This window comes from Leopardus geoffroyi, chromosome A1, assembly GCF_018350155.1.
Source record: "Leopardus geoffroyi isolate Oge1 chromosome A1, O.geoffroyi_Oge1_pat1.0, whole genome shotgun sequence".
Taxonomy (NCBI): Eukaryota; Metazoa; Chordata; class Mammalia; order Carnivora; family Felidae; genus Leopardus; species Leopardus geoffroyi.
The window spans coordinates 170,304,195-170,325,264 of NC_059326.1; the positions used below are offsets into that span (position 1 = coordinate 170,304,195).

Consider the following 21,070-nt stretch of genomic DNA (forward strand, 5'->3'; position numbering starts at 1 on the left):
GCACGGAGCGACTAGATGAATTTTAAAAAATCCACTATATGCTGCCTGTAAGAGACTTATTTCAGCTCTAAAGACACACACAGGCTCAGAATGAAAGGATGGTAGATGATGTTCCAAGCAAACAGAAACCAAAAAAAGCTGATACCTACTCATATCAGTCAAAATAGACTTGAAGCCAAAAGAGGTAACAGGAAACAAAAAAGTTATTATATAATGACAAAGGGGTCAATACATCAAGAATACATATAACAAACATACACACTCCCAACATCTGAGCACCCAAATATATTAAGCAATTAATAACAGATCCTAAGGGTGAAATAGACAATACAATAATTGTAGGGGTCCTTCAATACCCCACTATCAGCAATGGATAAGTCAACCAGACCAAAAAAAACCAAAAAACAAAAACAAAAACAGTAACAAAATGGTGGAATTGAATCATACTTCAGAACAAATGAACTTAATAGACATATACAGAACATTCCATCCAACAGCAGCAGAATACACATTCTTCTCAAGTGGGCATGCAACCTTCTCCAGGATAGACCATATGATAGGCTACAAAATAAACATTAGGAAATTTAAGAAGACTGACGTCATACCATCTTCTCTGACTACAATGGTATGAACTAGACATCAAGAATAAGAGTAAGGTCTAAAAATCTGTGAAAACTAAACATTTATTTTTTTAATGTTTATTTATTTTTGAGAGAGAGAGCGAGTTCAAGCAGGGGAGGGGCAGAGAGAGAGAGACACAGAATCTGAAGCCGGCTCCAGGCTCTGAGTCGTCAGCACAGAGCCCAATGCAGGGGTTGAACTTGCAAACCATGAGATCATGACCTGAGCTCAAGTCGGACACTTAACCGATGGAGCCACCCAGATGCCCCCTAAACAACCAATTTATAAACAACCTTTGGGTCAAAGAATAAGTCAAAAGAAAAACAAAAAATTATCTCAAAATAAATGAAAACACAACATATCACATACTGCAAAAACAGTTCTGAAAGTTTATGGCAATAAGTGCACATAGTAAGAAATTAGAAGAATCCAAAATAAATAACCTGGGGTGCCTGGATGGTTCAGTCGGTTAAGTGTCTGACTTCAGCTCAGGTCATGATCTCTCAGTCCATTAGTTCCTGCCCCACGTCAGGCTCTGTGCTAACAGTTCAGATCCTGAAGCCTGCTTCAGATTCTGTGTTTCCCTCTTTCTTTGCCCCGCCCCTGCTCACAGTCTGTCTCTCTCTCTCTCTCTCTCTCTCTCTCTCTCTCTCATTTAGAAATGAAAAAGGTGGCATATAATAGACATTACAGAAATACATGGAATTATAAGAGACTACACCATGAACAGTTATATGCCAACAGATTACATAATCTAGAATAAATTGATACATTTCTAGAAACATACAACCTACCAAGACTGAATTAGGAAGAAATAAAAAATATGAACAGAACAACAAAGAGATTATAATAGTAATCAAAAAACTCCCAACACAGAAAACTCCAGAACCAGATAGCTTCACTAAAGAATTCTACCAAACACTTAAAGAATTAATACCAATCCTCTTCCTGTTGTGGGAATGCAAACTGGTGCAGCCACTCTGCAAAAACAGTATGGAGGTTCCTCAAAAATTTAATAATAGAACTACCCTATGACCCAGAAGTTGCACTACTAGGTATTTATCCCAAGGATACAGGAGTGCTGTCTCAAAGGGGCACATGCACCCAATGTTTATAGCAGCACTATTGACAATAGCCAAAGTATGGAAAGAGCCCAAATGTCCATCAACATATGAATGGATAAAGAAGAGGTGATGTATAGAGGCACCTGGGTGGTTCAGTCAGTTAAGTGTCTGACTTCAGCTCAGGTTATGATCTCATGGTCTAAAGGTTCGAGCCCCATGTCAGGCTCTGTACTGACAGCTCAGGGCCTAGAGCATGCTTCAGATTCTGTCTCCCTCTCTCTCTAACTCTTCCCTACTCATGCTCTTGTCTCTCTCTCTCTCTCTCAAAAAAAAAAAAAAAAAATAATGTGTATTTTAAAAAGCAAAGGTGGTATATATATGTGTGTATATGTATACATACATATGTATATATATGTGTGTATATACACACATATATATACCAATATACAAACATACACACACACACACACACACAGGCACACACACACAGACACAATGGAGTATTAGTCAGCAATCAAAAAGAGTGAAATCTTGCCATTTACAACAACGTGGATGGAACTAGAGTGTATTATGCTAAGTGAAATAAGTCAGTCAGATGAAGACAAATATCACATGATTTCACTCATATGTGGAATTCAAGATACAAAATGGATGAACATAAGAGAAAGGAAGCAAAAATAAGGTAAAAACAGAGAGGAAGAAAAACCATAAGAGACGCTTAAATACAGAGAACAAACTGAGGGTTGCTGGAGAGGTGTTGGGTGAGGGGATGTGCTAAATGGGCAAGGGGCATTAAGGAGGACACTTGTTGGGATAAGCACTCGGTATTATAGGTAAGTGATGAATCACTAAATTCTATTCCTGAAATCATTATTAAACTCTATGTTAACTACCTTGGATTTAAATTTAAAAAATAAAAAATAAATGAAAAAATATAAAAATCCTCTTCAAGCTTTTCCAGAATATCAAGAAGGAGAGAACACTTCCAAACTTATTCTACTACAAGGCCATTACTGCTTTGATAACAAAACCAGATAAGGATACCACAAGAAAGGAAAACCATAGACCAATATCCATGGTGAATACAGATTGAAGAATTCTTAACAAAAATATTAGCAATCCAAATTCAAGAACCCGTTAAAAGGATTACACACGCAAGGATTGTTCAACACCAATAAATGTAATTTATCACATCAAAAAAAGATAAAAATCACACAATCATCTCAATAGACACATAAAAAGCATTTGACAAAATACAGTATCCTTTTATAATAAGAACTATTAACAGAGTGGGTATAGAAGAGACATGCCTCAACATATCTAGGACCATATATGACAAACGCACAGCTAACATTATACTCAGTAGAGAGAAATTGAAAGCATTTGCCCTAGAAGCAGAAAAAAGACAAAGATGCTCACTCTCACTGTTCCTACTCAGTATAGAACTGGAACTCCAAGCTAGAGCAATTAGGCAAGATAAATATATAGCATTCAAACTAGAAAGAAACAAGTAAAATTTTTATTTGCCAATGATATGATCCTATGTATAGTAAATCCCAAACAATCAGTCAAGAAAAAAAAAAAAGACTGCTAGAATTAATCAACAATTTCAGTGAAGCAGCAGGATACAAAATCAACATATGGAAATCAATTGCATTCCTTTACACTAATGATGAAGCATCTGAAAAAGAAACAAAACCATACCACTCACAACAGCATCAAAAACAGCAAAATACTTAGGAATAAAATTAACCAGAAGTGAGAAGCCCATACAATGAAAACTACAAAACTTTGCTAAAAGAAATTGAAGACACAAACAAATGGAAAGATATCCATGTTCAAGGATCACAAGAATTATTATTGTTAAAATGGCCATACTACACAAAGCCAACTATAGATTCAATGCAATACCCAGCAAAACACCAAAGGTATGCTACACAAAAAAAAAATATTAGAAACAATACTAAAATTTAAGTGGAACCACAAAAGACCCCTAATAACTAAAGCTATCCTGAAAAAAAAGAACAAAGCTAGAGGTATCGTGTTTCTGGATTTCAAGCTATTCTATAAAGCCATGGTAATAAAAACAGATGGTACTGGGGGCGCCTGGGTGGCACAGTCTGTTAAGCGTCCGACTTCAGCTCAGGTCACAATCTTGTGGTCCGTGAGTTCGAGCCCCGCGTCGGGCTCTGGGCTGATGGCTCAGAGCCTGGAGCCTGTTTCCGATTCTGTGTCTCCCTCTCTCTCTGCCCCTCCCCCGTTCATGCTCTGTCTCTCTCTGTCCCAAAAATAAATAAACGTTGAAAAAAAATTACTTAATCTAAATCAGAAAGAAACTATAAGTAAATATATTTGATATTTTGTGAAGGATGCACAGATTTTTTTTCCCTTCATCAAAGAACTAGAAAGATTTGTTTAAGGCATTTAGGAATCCTTTGCAGCTCTCCTATTTTTATATTAAAAAAAATTTTTTTAATGTTTATTTCTGAGACAGAGAGAGATAGAGCATGAGTGGCGGAGGGGCAGAAAGAGAGAGAGACACACACAGAATCAGAAGCAGGCTCCAGGCTCTGAGCTGTCAGCACAGAGCCCAACGCGGGGCTCGAACTCACAAACCGTGAAATCATGACCTGAAGTCCGTCACTCAACCGACTGAGCCACCCAGGCACCCCTGCAGCTCTCCTTTTTAAAAATTTTAATCTTTCTTTCTCCCTACCTCCCTCTCCATTTCTTCATCTATATGCATTCTACATTAAGGAGGAGGCATCTTCTATTAAGTTAGTATGATTTTCACTAAAGGCAATGGGGGGGGGGGAATAATCACACTGACTTACTGAAAGTGCCTTGACCTTGACACAGATTTCCTAATATTAACTAGAGGGATGCAGAGCCCAGAAAAAAAAAATGTCCCTTAATCAAAATCAAGTTCTGAAAATCAAGAGCTAGAAATTGAAAAAAAAAAAAAAAAAGAATAAAACCCCCTTTCTTATGATTTGAAGTTTTTTAACAAACTGCTCAAGGCTTTGCCATCAGATGAATTTCACAGGATGGGAAAGAAAGCAGCACAGTAGACTCAGTAGTCAGAATGCTTTTAACCTCCAACTCCCACACTTGATTGTGAATACTTGGAAAAATTACTTAAGCTCTCAGATTTCACATACAAAATGAGTATTTTCACAGATACATAAAATCCATAAAATGGATAAAATAATCGTATCTACCTACATCTAAGGGTCTTACATCTGACTGTGAACACAGGGCCTTGTTTATAAAAGGTACTCAGATGGGGTAGCTAAAAGGCTTGTTCAACTATGACCTCAGAGATTCATCTTGAATTGCCTGGCAAATTGCTGACTAGAACGAGGGGTCCTAAAAGTCCTTCATTTGCTGGAGTTTCTCCTAAACCCAACTTCAGAAGTTTCCCAATGGCTTTATTTCACAACCATTAAGGAAACGTCCCAAAAGCTCCAGATTCTGGATAGCTGGCATTTCTAGCATCCCCTATCCAGCTGCTGCCCAATCTCAGATGGCAGCTGAGCCTAATGTGTTTCTTCCTTGAGAAGCTATTTTTCACACTTCCATTATTAGAAGGTAGAGTAGCCATCAGGCAGTCTCTTCCCTCAAAACACAAACCCAGTGAATGTCCAATTGCTTCCTCAACTCCAGCGCCCCTCTCAATGGGATAATAAAAAACATGTGCCTCACCATGACCACTGGTCCCTCCAATAGAGCCTGTTCTTATGGGACACTGTGGTATTTACCTTTCCCTGACTCGCTGCCATTAAGCAAATGTTCTATCCTCATTCTATTACTTTGGAGTTAGCTCCATTTATAACGGAAGCTGCAGAGATGTAGTAGTAGCTCTGGGTACAACCACTCTTTTATGAAGTCAGCTATGTAAAATTTCATGCCTAGAGGACAACAGATATTCCCAGCCCATCTTTGCTAGTTTCACCTGGACTCTATTCCATGTGCTGGTCTTATGAAGTCTTTCAACATGAAATTCGTGAGCAAACTAAGCACAGAGATCAAGTTTTAAGTTAGGCTTCTCTGAATCGTTACATATGTGCAAAAAATTAGTTGTTTGTGAGTTCATAGAGATTCAAGGCATAAGCTTAACACATACACTTACAAGAAACTTCAGAACAGCAGATGTGGGAACTGGTTTTTGAAAATTTGGTCTTCGGAGTCCTCAGTTCTCAGCCTTAAGGTAAATTTACGTTATTTTTACTGACAAAGAGAGAAAAGGAAAATAGTATGCTTTGAAGTAGAAGTATTATATGCCTAGGTTTTTGGCTGCAGTTTTATGATGCGGTAAAGAACCATAATGATTTTTTTATTTTTAAAAAAATGCTGAAGGGCAAAAAGAGCATGTGCTCAATAGCATGTCCCACTATCTTAAAGCAAAACAAAACCAAAAAAAAAAAATCAATATACAGAAGCAAAACAATAAATTTTCTTTTGAAAATTTTCATAAAAGAAAGAAGTCAAATCTGCAAATCTTTCAGAGTAAAATATATGTTTATAAACATACAAAAGACAGAATTCCTGCTCTCAAAGAGTTTTATAGTCTACAAACACAAGTGAAAAGTATTTTTGGAAAAAATTATAGGTCATAGCAGATGCTTCATCAGTAAGGAAGCTCCTGTTTTCTCCTTACTAGTAAATTTTCAGATTTTCACACTGAATTAAGTATGCTTTAGTGCTCCAAGGCAATAAAGAAACATATTCTCTTAAATGTCTTGTGCTCCTCCCTCTTCAATGTGTCCCATATTCTGTAGGAGTCCTTAAAGGTTGGCCTTCTTGCTGTCTTTCACAGTGCTACTTGTGGAAAGCACAAAATGGATGTTTCTAGGAATACTCAAAGGGGAATTGGTGATATGACCCTGTACCCGAAGAAGTTTAAGAGGTGAAAAAGAGCTGAGCATTCAGCAGGCCTTGAATTAGGTCTTGTGCTTTAGCTACAAAACTTCAACATGCTCAGATGTTCATTAACTGCACTAATTCCAGTTTGTGGACCTGGAAGTGGAAATAGGTGGAAAACCAACAAAAGGAGCTAGCTGTCAGACTGCTGAATAGATGCAGAATCGAGCAAATGGAAGAATTAACATTTCCCACACCTAATGTTCAGTGAGCCAGAGACATTTTGCCAATGCATAGCTTAGAATGAAATTTGCTTTTCAACTACTTTTTAAAAAGCAGGGATTTTCTGGGGTGCCCGTGTGGCTCAGTTGGTCAAGTGTCCAACTTTGGATCATGATCTTGTGGTTCGTGAGTTCAAGCCCCATGTCCAGCTGTGTGTGAACAGCTTGGAGCCTGGAGCCTGCTTCGGATTCTGTGTCTCCCTCTCTCTCTGACTTCCCTCCACTCGCACTTTGTCTCTCTCTCAAAAATAAACATTAAAAAAATGAAAAAATAAATAGATAAATCAAGCAGGGATTTCCCATACCCCTAATGGACAGTAGCAACTATTTCAGCCAGGCCTGACTTAACTTTTATTTTCAGGCCACTGAACTACAGCCCTACACCACTCACCTCTGCTGCACCCAGAGATTAGTCTACCCCTGAAGGAATCCAGCACTATGCACAACTCCACGGGGCACTGTTCACACACACTACAGCATGAATGCTGTGATGTGAAAGCTGGGCCACATGAGGTTCTCCTGCCAGAGGGATGCTTGGGCTGCTGGATTCTCTCATTCAGGCCAGAGACACTGTAAGCTGAACTGCTAGAGCCTGTAATGAGCTGTGAAAAATGGATAAGGAGATAACATTTTTTTGAAAGATCAATGATGAATGTCATTTGTGTAATGAACTAGAGGCGCTGATGAGAAGTTTAATTTACTAATCCTTCAAAACCTACAGGACTTTTTGAGTCATAACCCCACCCCAGTACTCTTTTGTCTCATTTCCCTCTGACTGTGCATATTCTCTTCCCCTGTCCCCAACCCTCGTGCACATCTCTCCATTTGTACCTTTCACTAGTATTGTATGTCTTCTCAGTTGTTCTCTTTAATCTTTCCTTTCGCTCATACATTTATTTCTCTTTTCTGCTATTTTAAGTATTGCCATTGTGTCTCCTCTCCTCTACCAGTTTTTCTTTTCTGTGTCCCAACAGGAACCATTCATCTCCATCTGTCTTTTAACCATCTAGTGACTTTCCCCTGCTATTTCCTTCATCTCCTCTTATCAAAATCCAGTTTCTTCTATCTTTCTAGTTTTCTTTCTCTTTTCCTTTAACTGACCATAATGAGAAACCAAAGTACATTTGTTCAATGTCCTCTCTGTGGTCCCAGATTGATTTTTTTCTTCCATGACTTTGGTCCTTGAGAATATACAGAATACAGTTGTAGATTCTAAAGCAAATCTCAATACCCTTGATATTTAAAGCTGGCATTTTCATTGTACTTTGACATATTGCAACCTTACAAATATTTAAAATATTTGCTGAGGAATGTTTTTATCATATTTACTTCTTCTGAATTACTAACATCCAGGTAGTGTAATCCTTAAACTCAAATGTACCGGGGCGCCTGGGTGGCTCAGTCGGTTAAGAGTCCAACTTGGGCTCAGGTCATGATCTCGCAGCCGGTGAGTTTGGGTCCTACATCAGGCTCTGTGCTGACAGCTCAGAGACTGGAGCCTGCTTCAGATTCTATGTCTCCCTCTCTCTCTGCTCCTCTCCCCCGACCCCACCTCTCTCTCTCAAAGATGAATAAATATGTAAAAAAAAAAAAAAATGTACCTATCTTCCTTACTAATTTTAGAATTCTTCAAAAAATGCTCAAAGCTAGGTCAAAACTCTTCCTAAACATTTGTTTATTTTACTGTGGACTTTTTGCATACAAAAAAGTAAAGCCTATCTACCAACCTTATTCCACCAAATTAGCATACCTCCTGCCTTTGGGCACCAACAGTCTCAGAATTTGGAACACAAATAATGATTTACACAGGCTGAGGAAGAAAATTTCCCACACGACTTAGCACCTTATTCAAGAAATTAGAAAATGAACCACAAAATAGATCAAAGGAAAGTAACAAATTCATAGACATAAGAACAAAAGTATGTGAGTTAGAATCTAAACACTGGTTCACTAGAAAAATAATATACAAAGAGTATGACACTGAATTAAGAAGAATAAAAGGGACAAAACACAAATACATAAAATGAGAATTGGTTAAGGGAGAAAATAACCACAGCAACAGGAATCTTAATACACATCTTCAGTCAACTGTGGCCAAATAAATTCTGAAAAATCGGTTAAAATAAATAGTATTCAAAGGAAGCACAATCTGCTAAAATTGACTAAAGAAGAAAGAGAAAGATCTAAAGAGACTGAAATTCAGGATTGATACTTCAGATACTTTTATGGCATGGATCTCAAATAGTAAGAACTGAATTTAGCTGTACCTATGCATTGTGGCTGAATCAACCTTGTCAATGGACATATAAAATCAAAACATTTGACAAAGAGCTACCCTTAGAAGAGGCATAAGATACTGAAGATTAAAGAGGGAATTCTACCAAACCTTCAAAGAGTAGGTAATTCCAAATTACTGAAGTTCTTTTAGAATATAGAAAAAGAAAATAATAAGAATTTACTATTTAATAAGCATAACATTTTACATCAGAATAAATATTGAAAGGAAATAGATGACTCAATAAATATTGTTGGGACAACTCAGTAGCCATATGGATTGACAACTCACACACAAAAGTTTTCAGATGGACCAATGATTAAGATGTTCAAAACAGAGGAGCCTGGATGGCTCAGTCGGCTAAGCGTCCAACTCTTGATTTTAGCTCAGGTCATGATCTCATGGTTCGTGAGTTCAAGCCCTGCATTAGACTCTGTGCTGACAGCATGGAGCCTGCTTGGGATTCTTTCTCTCCCTTTCTCTCTGGCCCTTTTCCTGTCTCTGTCTCTGTCTGTCTGTCTGTCTCTCTCTCTCTCTCTCTCTCTCAAAATAAATAAATAAACTTAAAAAAAATCTTTAAGAGTCTTTAAAAAAAAAGTTCAAAATAGATCCTTAAAAGTACCAGAAAACAATGTGATAACATTTCAATCTTAGAATGAAAAGAACTTTCCTAAATAGATATAATTACATAGAAAAATGATAATAGCAAAAAATGCTACAAGCAAAATTTAAAGATAAATAAAATATATAGGGAAAAATAAACATTTGTAGTTCTTACCATAGACAAAGGGACACATGAATTAATAGGTAAATAGTTCGTGCAAAGATAAAAACTCAGTGGGGAAAATGGCCAAAAGAAATACAGAGTTAATTCCCACATAATGAAAAAACAAAAGGCTCTTAACATATGAAGTTATTCAAACCACTCACCTTAAGAAAACTATATTTAAATAAAAAATTAAATTAACACAATAAAAAATAAGAACTTAAAAATTAAATAATAATTATGTAAATTGAAAAAAAGCTTTAAGTTTTTTATTAGGTCTGTTGCTAGCTGTAGGTTTTTATTTATCTTCTTTATCATGTTGTGGTGGTTCCCATACACTTGTAGTTTGCTCAGTTTTTATCCTGAATTGGTGTTTGATTTTGTCAAACCATATTTTGATGCTAGTATTCTATTTTCATTTTGACTTTCTGTTAATTTAGTTTCTTATACTTGCTTTAGTCTTTTTCTTAATTATTTCTTTTAATGTTTATTTTTGAGAGAGGGAGAGACCAAGCATGAGCTGGGGAGGGGCAGAGAGAGAGAGAGGGAGACACAGTATCCAAAGCAGGCTCCGGGCTCCAAGCCATAGGCACAGAGCCCAATGCAGGGATCGAACTCACCAGCTGTGAGATCATGACCTGAGCCGAAGTCAGACGCTTAACCGACTGAGCCACCCAGGCGCGCCTACTTACTTTAGTCTTAAACTGTTCTTCTCTACTTGCTTAAATATATAATTTATCATCTTTACTTTATTGATGCTGTGGATTACACAATCTAATAATGTTGAACCAGCCTTGCATACATGGAATATAATTTAAATGTCAAAAAAAAAAAAAAAAAGAAAGAAAGAAAACTGTATTTAGACATCATATTTCACTTTTCAGATTATCAAAATCCAAATGTTTGTCAAATCCTCCATTGGAAAGACTGAAGAGAAACAAGTAAACAAGTACTCTCATATATTGCTAGTGAGGATATAAGTTAGTACAATTCTTCCGAAAGGCAATTAGAAGATACCCACCAAAACCACAAAGGCGTATATCCTCTGACTCAGAAATCACACTTCCAAGAATTTATTCATGTGCATTAAAAGATATATGTGGAAGTTTCAATTCTATTGTAGTCTGTAGTGGCAGACAGTCTAAAACAACCCAGATGCCAAAATGAAACTGATTAAAAATAAACTGTAGGACATCCATACTAAGGAAAACATCATAACCTATTTAAAAAATAATAATGAGAAAATTCCCTGTCTCCTGGAGTGAAAAAAAAAAATCTCTAAGAAATGAAGTTAAATAAAAAATGTACGATGCCAAATATATTTAGTAGGCTCTCATGTAACAATGGAGAGAAAATCTAAAGTATAATTTATTTTGTTTATATTTTAGAGACCTTGGAAGGATACACAAGCAATTAATCAGGGAGAGATAGGGGTAAAATAGGCAAATGAAGGTCAGTACTGGGAGGGACGCTTCACTGTATTAAAACATTGACTTATATAACAATATCTATTTTAAACATGAGGAAATAGTTTCTAAGAAGAGGGTACTTGCCTATGACAGAATACCTAGAAGTTGTTGGAGCCCAGAGTTGAAATGAAAAAAAGAGAAATGGAGTTAAATAATGTGGTGCATGATTATATGTAATTTGTATGATTTTGAAATGCAGTATATTATAATAACAGGACTATTTTGAATAGTGCTTCACTTTACCTTATAGTAACATGTATAACTCTCCTCTTCACGGAATCCTTTTTGTTCAGGTATTTCATTTGATCCTGTTTTGTCAATGGTTTTTTCAAAGGAAGAACGTAGGCCTCGGTGGAGGGGAAAAATAGTTTGGAAAGAGCAGTGGCAATTCTCCATCCTATATATTTAGAGAAAATTTCATCCCCTACATTTGATGAGACTTTTGCACTATAATTAGTGAAGGGATCAGTTGGGTCATTTAACTCAGCCTGTTGAAAGAAAAGAAAAAGCAATCTGTTGAAATAGAATTAAATGAGAGGAAAAAATCATGTATTATTGAATAAAAGATGAACGTATGTTTTTTTTCTTTGACTAATGTCACATTCTTCCTATTAAATAAAAATAATCTTTTTAAGAATAAAAGCAGATTCCCAAAAGATTTTTAAAATTCTAACAGTTTTTAGTGAAATAAACAACTAAGCATGAACAAAACCAGTCTTGAAGTTACAAAAATTTGATGATATAATTGTATTTTCAACTTGTACATTTCCCATTCAAGAATTTCCTATTTATAATATTTATTAAGAAATTATGCAATCGGGGGTGCCTCGGTGGCTGAGATGGTTAACTAACTCGGTTTCAACTCAGGTCAGGATCTCATGGTTGGGGAGTTTGAGCCCCACATCAGGCTCTGCACTGACAGGATGGAACCTACTTGGGATTCTCTCTCTCCCTCTTTCTCTGCCCCCATCCCCCTCTCAAAATAAATAAACATTTTTTTAAAAAATTAAGCAGTTGAAGTATATGTTTTATTAAAACAGAGTTTCATCTGTGCATAATGTAAATTTTCTTTCAAGCTAACAGGAAATGTTTATTGAACAAAATTTGTTTTAAGTAAAAAACAAAAAGATCTTTGTATTTATTGCACATTGAAGATGTTCTAGGATTTAGGTTTAAATTAAATTTAATAAGTTATAATATTTTTTTAAAATATCTAGCACAAAAATTCTACAATGTTTAATCAATTTTTAGTCAGGAAAGAGCTTTTTGCTGAAATTTCCTATTTATGTTCAATATTGTCCATGACTGATTTTTAATTACAACTTCTTTTGAAATGGCTAGAGGCATATTTTCCTTGGTTAGAATTGGTAATAATAAGTGAAGATGCAAGTTTCAAAATCTCAGTGTTACGTTTTTTTTTTTAATGTTCACAATATGTTCATGTTAGGAATTCCTTCTTGCAAATAAATTGGATGCTGCCTCCTTTCATTAAGTTTTTTACATTTTTTTATTCAGTATTATCCATCTTCAGGCAGTTTATTACCGGTCATTCAGGATTCACTTTATATGCCTATTGATCTTATGGTAGGAAATTAAGGAACAGAAAATATTTTTCTGCATATGAACATCTAACTTTAAGGTTCCAAGATCAGCTTGGCTCAATCAAATTACTGTTTGAAGACTGACTATTCCATTATTTAGACAAAATTATAATGGGAAAAAATGAGAACAATCTCATGATAAAACTGAAAAAATAGGGGCGCCTGGGTGGCGCAGTCGGTTAAGCGTCCGACTTCAGCCAGGTCACGATCTCGCGGTCCGTGAGTTCGAGCCCCGCGTCGGGCTCTGGGCTGATGGCTCAGAGCCTGGAGCCTGTTTCCGATTCTGTGTCTCCCTCTCTCTCTGCCCCTCCCCCGTTCATGCTCTGTCTCTCTCTGTCCCAAAAATAAATAAACGTTGAAAAAAAAAAAAACTGAAAAAATAAAGGGTCAAAGCAATGAAGAAAACAGCAAAAGGCAGGTAAGTAAATAGGGATTATTGTAAAAGCTCTGGAGGCTGGGAAAGAGTAAAATGCAAAAAAACATGTATGTTTATAGTATCCAGTATGAACAAACAATTATGTTCATACTATTCCCAGTTGTTGCTATCTTGTTAACTAGGTCAAAATCATAGCAAGAGCATTCAGTTTGAAACAAAAAATGAAACTGTCTATGACACTTCATAGCTGTTGAGACTTTGAGGAAATTAAGGTCTCAAAGACTACAGGTTCACCTGTTCAAAGGCAATTACAACGCTGTATTTTTTGAGCTATTTCCTTTTACTTGTAGTTTGTGTCCAATACAAATCAATTCCATAACATGAGAAGTTACTATGAATAAAAGCACAAGTACACAAACACAATATATAATCCAAAATAAGTGGGGAGGGGGTTTGGGGGAGAGGGAAAGTGGGTGATGGGAATTGAGGAGGGCACTTGTTGGGATCAGCACTGGGTGTTTTATGTAAGCCAACTTGACAATAAATTATATTCATTAAAAAAATAGATTCACAGCATTCAGGTATGAAACAAAATGTAATGTTCAGTCACATACTCCATACCTTGACATCTGCTGAATATGGTGTCCAGGGTAGGTTTCTCAAGATAAAAGAAATGACTCTAGTTATCAAGACTACCGTGGGGATATTAGATATTGGAACATGTAAGCATTACTGTGTGACCATGTGAGCAAAAGACTTTAAGGAGTATCTATTTTAAAAAAGGTTTCTGTGCCTTGAAGCAGCTGTGAAAGATTTACTTTCCAGAACTCATCCCACTTTAGGCTGAGTTTTAACTATCTAAAAATATTGACTGATAACAGGAAGTGTTCTAAATGAGGCTATTCTGTTTCATAGAGTTTATTTAAAAGTATTTACAGAAAGAGTACAAAAATTCTTCTGAATTTAATGTAAGTTTCCCATCTTCACTTCCCAACTACTTGATTTACAGTTTTGGTTCCTTCACATCTTTACATTTTTAATTGCAAGACTTGTCAATTTTACCTTCAAAACATCATCTTTTTTAAATTGTAAAAGTATTCAACATATGCAGAAATAAAAAGCATTTTGAAATTAGTTGAGGTCAACTACTTTTTGGAATCATTTGAGTAAATGCATCTGGCACTTCTGGTGAATTCTAAGAGGTGTAAGTAAATATATAAGCAAATTTTACTCATTATGTTTGGATTTGGGGTAGACTCAATCCATGACTGCCCTGGTACATGTCAGTTACTGTAGTAAAAACTCAAATGCAATGTCAAATCCAAAGCCTCAAAACAAAGTGTTCAGTTTTCAAGAGAACAGTGATAGCTTAACAATGTAAAACTTTATCTAGAGCACATTGGCCTTAAATTAGTACAGCTGAAATGTATTAAGGAATTACACTAACACCTGAAAGTACCTTCCAATGTACATATAAATAGAATCAGAGAAGATTTTTGTATTACCTATTTTATGGCCTCAGTGAATCAAATGAAACCTGAAATCTCTTTTCCACATCTCATCCTTTACCTTTAGATAAGACAAAATCTATTCTCATTTTTTAGGTAGGGCTTCAGGTGTCTATATTTAAAAAATAAAAAAAGTTTATTTTCAGAGAGAGAGAGAGAGCAAGCACAGGCGAGGGGAAGAAAGAAGGGGAGAGAGAGAGAGAACCCCAAGCAGGATCCACACTGTCTGGAACTCATGAACCAAATCATGAGATCATGACTTGAACAGAAAGCAAGAATCTGGCGCTTAACCAACTGAACTAGCCAGACACCCCGATAAGTCTATTCTTCTTAAACTACATTTAAGAGGGGCGCCTGGGTGGCTCAGTTGGTTGAGCGTACGACTTCGGCTCAGGTCATGATCTCGCGGTCTGTGAGTTCCAGCCCCACGTCGGGCTCTGTGCTGACAGCTCGGAGCCTGGAGCCTGCTTTGGATTCTGTCCTCCCCAGCTCATGCTCTGTCTCTTTCTCTGTCAAAAATAAATAAACATTAAAAAAAATTTTTTTTTAAACTACATTTAAGAAAATCATCTCTTCACTAATTTTGAATGTTGTTTCCCTTCATCTTATACTTGACACTCCCGCAGACTTAATACTGGGATTCATCATTTAGTCAAATACTTCATATGCTCAATTTTGAGATCCTCAACATTTTCTGTGCCAATAAAATAAGGTATGGAATTGGCAGATTCAATGAAGGCCTGTTTTTGTCTTGTCACAGTGGGTGTCTACACACCATCTGGATTGGATTTAGAAAATGGAGAAGTACAGAGGATGCCCCCCTTATCCATGAGAGATGTGTTCCAAGACCTTCAGTGGATGCCTGAAACCATGATAGTACTGAACCCTATATATACTGTTTTTCCCTATGCATACATACCTATGATAGTTTATTTTATAAATTAGGCACATTAATAGATTAACAACAATAAAATAGAACAATTATAACAACATTCTGTAATAAAAGGTAAGTGAATGTGGTTTTTGTGTTCAAAACATCGTATTGTCCTGTACTCACCCTTCTTTCTGTGATGATGATATGTTAAAATGCCTATGTGATGAGATGGGAGGTGAATGGCGCAGGCGTCGTGACTTAGCATTAAGTTTACTATTGACCTTCTGATGTTTGGTGGGTCAGGAGGATCATCTGCTTCCGGACCACGGCTGACCACGGGTAACTAAAACCTCTGAGAGCAAAACTGCTGATAAGGGAGCACTACTGTGTAAGTGTTTCTTGACTTGAGTCTCATAAGAGTCAAGATATACAAAGGAGAATAAGATCACGAAGAGACTGGCTGTTGCCTGCAGAGCACCACTACTTATACTGGTGGCGGAATTAGCTAGATTTGGGGCAGCCAAGGTATTCTGGGAGGAGTTACACGAAAGCATTACAACAGCTGCTTGCTGTGAATAAATCTGCGTGGGTAGGAGCCAGAAGCAGCAGCCCCAGTCTGAGCCTGGCTACCAAAGCTTTTCCCCTCTTACTTGCGTCACCTGCTGCATGCCTCACTGGATACCAGGTGCATGGAGAACCTCCAGCTGGGGTGGGTTCAGGCAAGGTGGTCAGTACCAATTCATTTTATTCTGCGTATCCTCCCTGGCTCAATCTTTTTATAAGAAAAGGTACTTCAAAATCAATAATAATATGTAGTATTGCATAAATATATTACTATGAGCTCTTCCATTACTGAGAGGTATGGAAGAATAAATGTGTGAGTAAACGAATGAACAAAAATAGTTTTTGGTATATTTCTGGCAAAACGCATTGTTTCCAGACATAACATTACCCTGCAGTACAGAATGTTGATGCTATTTTTATCATGTCTCATTTGGCTACTCCTTGCTTTCTTCCCTCCCAGACCAGATAACCTGTAGATCAGAGGTCTGTTCCTTCATGAAGCAAAATGAAGGCATGTCCACATCTCTCATATGGTTCACTGATTGAAAGCCCAGGTAAACTTCTCTCCCCCATTGACGTTCAAGGCATTCAACCAATGGAAATATAGCCTCAAATATCAGTCAAATGTATATTTGCCTTATCTTTAAAAGATTTTGTTTGTTTCCCCAGAGGAAGTACCAGGAAATAATATGGGCTTCGCAGTTAGATCTGAAGTCAAGCAGGACTTTTCCACTTGTTAAAGAATGTAGACGTTGGGAATGTTACCTCTCTAGGCCTCTGTGTTTAGTTTAGTTCTGACTTGTTTTTCATTTGTGATAAGGAGTTAATGGTAACTACTCTCTGAGTTTTGTGAGGGTTAACTTAGTAGGCAGTGGGAAGTTCAAGTATCAGTTTCTTTTAAGAATTCCCAAGGACACAGCACTAAAGCTTCAGCCTTTGCACTTTACCCCAGAGAGGATTTGATACAATTTCTGCCGGCTGAAAACAATTTTGTTATATTGTCACTTTCACATTAGCAAATCTGTAAAATAGAATCATGGTTCTACTACCATACCTATCTCTTTTTTTTTTTTAATTAAAAAAAAAATTTTTAACGTTTATTTATTTTTGAGACAGGGAGAGACAGCATGAATGGGGGAGGGTCAGAGAGAGAGGGAGACCCAGAATCCGAAGCAGGCTCCAAGCTCCGAGCTGTCAGCACAGAGCCCGACGTGGGGCTCGAACTCACGGACCGCGAGATCATGACCTGAGCCGAAGTCAGATGCCCAACCGACCGAGCCACCCAGGCGCCCCAATAGCTATCTCTTTTTAAGAATCTTCCTTCTCTTAAAGCCATTATTCTAAAGTTGTAGTCCAGAGACTTAAATGCCAACTATGCATAAATACATATCTATACTTCTTGGAAGTAAACTAACACAAAATATTAATGGCCATTCCTTACAATAGATTCCAAACTCACAAATTTACTACAACTTAGCCTACCAATAAACATTACCTCAAATTCCATATGTTAACATTATTTATACATTACATACATTTTTATCAAATGTCCCTACTTTTTAGCAATGTCCATGTAGGCTTTAAAATTCAGGATTTTCTTTATTGTATTGTTGAAATGAATTTTTTTACTAAGAACCAAATGGCAATTTTGGAATATCTATGTTAATTTTACTAATCTAGTATTAAAATTGGAAAGGTGATGTTCTTGGAGAGTATTTCTTTCACACACATGTTCTAGCTACGTGGAGGGGCAGATGCCCACCATTTCGTCTTTGTATTGGGTATAATGGTGGTAGAAAACAAAACAAACAACAACAAAAAACATTCAAGAAGATGGATAAATCAGCAAAAAGGGAAATTCTCTAAGGAATCGCGATGTGGTAGCAAAATAAATAAATAAATAAATAAATAAATAAATAAATAAATAAGCCAGTCTCTCCAGAGTTCTTCATTTTCTATCAATAATTAGGGAAATGTAGTAAACACATCAAAAAGTAAGCTAGCTTATATTCTGCTTGACATAAGAGAATAAAAGAGAAAGAAATAGGATGTTAGCCATTGCAAAAGAGTTTACAGCAAATCCTATCTCTGTCTATTGCTGTCTGTCTCTTTTGTATCTTCACCTGTCCTTAAGTAATCCTAGAGCTGGAAATATTTAACTTGTTTGCAGGAAAAAAATGATAATTTTTTTCTTCAAATTTCAAATTAAAAAAAATTTTTTTTTCAACGTTTATTTATTTTTGGGACAGAGAGAGACAGAGCATGAACGGGGGAGGGGCAGAGAGAGAGGGAGACACAGAATCGGAAACAGGTTCCAGGCTCTGAGCCATCAGCCCAGAGCCTGACGCGGGGCTCGAACTCACGGACCGCGAGATCGTGACCTGGCTGAAGTCGGGCGCTTAACCGACTGCGCCACCCAGGCGCCCCGAAATTTCAAATTTTAAATAGAAGTGACTCATTGGTAGTTACAAAAGATTATTTCCTACAGGAGTTATAAAATCTCACAAGGGAAGACAGCATGAGTAACTATTATTACTAGTTATGAACTATTAAAATTGCAGTCCTTGGACCATCATTATCTGTCATTACCTGGTAGCATGTTATAAATACAGAATGTCAGGCCCTCCTCCTATATGTGGCAAAGTCTGAGAAAGACTGATGTAGTAGATTAAGAAAAGGACTAATATGGGAATATCCGTTTTCTAGTTGTGTGATCTTGCACAAACTGTTTAACATCTCTGAGAAGTTTTCCTTATTTCTAAAATGGGAAGGTGATAATACTCCCCTTTACAGTGTTATTATAAAGGTTAAACACAAAAATTGAATACATTTTCTAGCACAGTGTCTGATATAAAAAATTCTTCAATAAATGTTAGTGCCTTGTTTATATTTAATTTTGGAGAAAGAGGACACAACAGAGTGGAAACAGCAGAGCCTTGGGATTAAGTTCACTCATAGATGTATCCACCATCAGCCACTTATTTTAATCACATTTAGACTCAGACACTCCCATCTGGGTGGATCATGGCGGTGGTGGGAGAGTTACGAGGTGTAGATGAGTTAATATATGTAAGATACTTAGCACAGTGCCTGGCTCACTGTAAGTTCTACAAATATTTTTGTTCTCCTAAAACAATGTATCTGTTACGTTAGAATTCTGTTGGTAAGTATTTAAAGAGACTGTACTCTTCCAAAAATACATCTCCCTTTCCACACTCAGACTTTCTATTTATGTCAAAAGAAGAGCCATATGTGGAGGAGGAGAGAGGTAGGTACTGAGAGAGGAGTTCTATTAGGAGTTCTAGTTTGCTGCTTTGTAGAGTACATTACGAGTATGGGAATATCATTAAGAATAAAAAATGAATTTTAGTTTAAAGACCTCACCATAAAATGTTAACCATGAAGTATGTTACCTGATGAGTCAAAGGTCCTCTGAATAAAGTCACGTATTCATTTTAGCTGTACATATTTCTTTTTGATATTTTAGGTCATATGCCAGATGGCAGAAAGCATTTATACATGATGACTTTTCCTACATGTGCCGACATATGCTGCCGAATTGCCTCTACAGAAGAGTCTTGCTCATTGCAAGTCTCCCTGGAAGTATTTCAAACAAAGCACATCAATTAACATTTGTTTATTATGCCACTGTGAGTATATGACGGTATTTTATTTCTATCCCAAATACTCAGGCAACATTTGGGTTTATATTGAATTTGTCAGATGAAGGGCTCATGTTTAGGGATCTATTTAGAATTATTTCTCATTTCAAATATGCTATTAAATATTTCACCTCTCCTCTAACCTCCATTAAGGATCAGATTTCACAAACAGATAGAACGAGAATTATAGATGATAGAATGCTATTATGGTCAAAAAAAACATGTAAGACATGAGAGTACATATAATATCGTTAGTAAAAGGTTTACCAGTGATGCAGATAAGTTGAGGTATTAAGTACAAAATTTTATTCATTAACTTCAATAGTTTATCATATGAATTGCATATTTATTTTTAAAGTATAAAAAGAGAAAATTTCTACTTAATTCCATAAACATTGAGGTATATTCAATCCTTCTGAAATAAATCCTTCTGACTATAATGTATGATAGTTTATAATTACGGCTATGTTTTACTCTGTGTAGGGAATATGATGATTACCTTACATGAGGAAAGGTTCTGGCAGCAAGGTGTTAGGAAGGAAAGAATAAACAAAGGTTGTGCTATAAACATACTCATTTGCATTAACTGAGTAAAAGTGGAAAACCTATTTTATTTTAGAGACAAGCATCTGAGGGGCCTCTGGGTGACTCAGTCAGTTGAGTGTCCAACTTGGGCTCAGGTCATGATCTCACCGTTCGTGGGTTCAAGCCTCTCATTGGGCTCTGTGCTGACAGCTCCGAGCCTGGAGCCAGCTTCGGATTCTGTGTCTCCCTCTCTCTCTCTGCCCTCTCCCTGCTTGTGCTATGTCTCTGTCTCTCTCTCTCAAAAATAAATAAACATCTTAAAAAAATTTTTAAAAAGAAGCATCTGAGACACAAGCCCTCATAGCTTTTTTTTATATGTTCTCTATCCACATGGAGCAGTGAGGGAGCACCTAAAAACTGACAGTTTTTATGACGTGTAAAAGAAAGATTATGCCCATTTTATACCATACAACTTTTTACCAAAAAAGGTGTCACAGGCTAATAATGTAAGTGGTTCAATGGAATTGGGGAATTAGTAAGCTATTAAGGAAAACTAAAAATGTTTAGTCATAAATAACTTTTGTAGTTTTATGACTGTGAATGTCTTCCCAATGCAGTGTC

The 21,070-nt window shown here is 36.6% G+C and overlaps 1 protein-coding gene across 4 annotated transcripts in view; it reads right to left on the minus strand.

The window, feature by feature from the left end:
• The window catches only part of TMEM232 (transmembrane protein 232), a 210,323-nt gene that overhangs the window by 89,708 nt on the left and 99,545 nt on the right, over nt 1-21,070 (minus strand). For all 4 annotated transcript variants that reach the window (XM_045500592.1, XM_045500600.1, XM_045500584.1 and 1 more), the window contains one exon: nt 11,583-11,827. In XM_045500592.1, the coding sequence (XP_045356548.1) occupies nt 11,583-11,827 (245 nt within the window). The remainder of the gene's footprint in view (nt 1-11,582; nt 11,828-21,070) is intronic.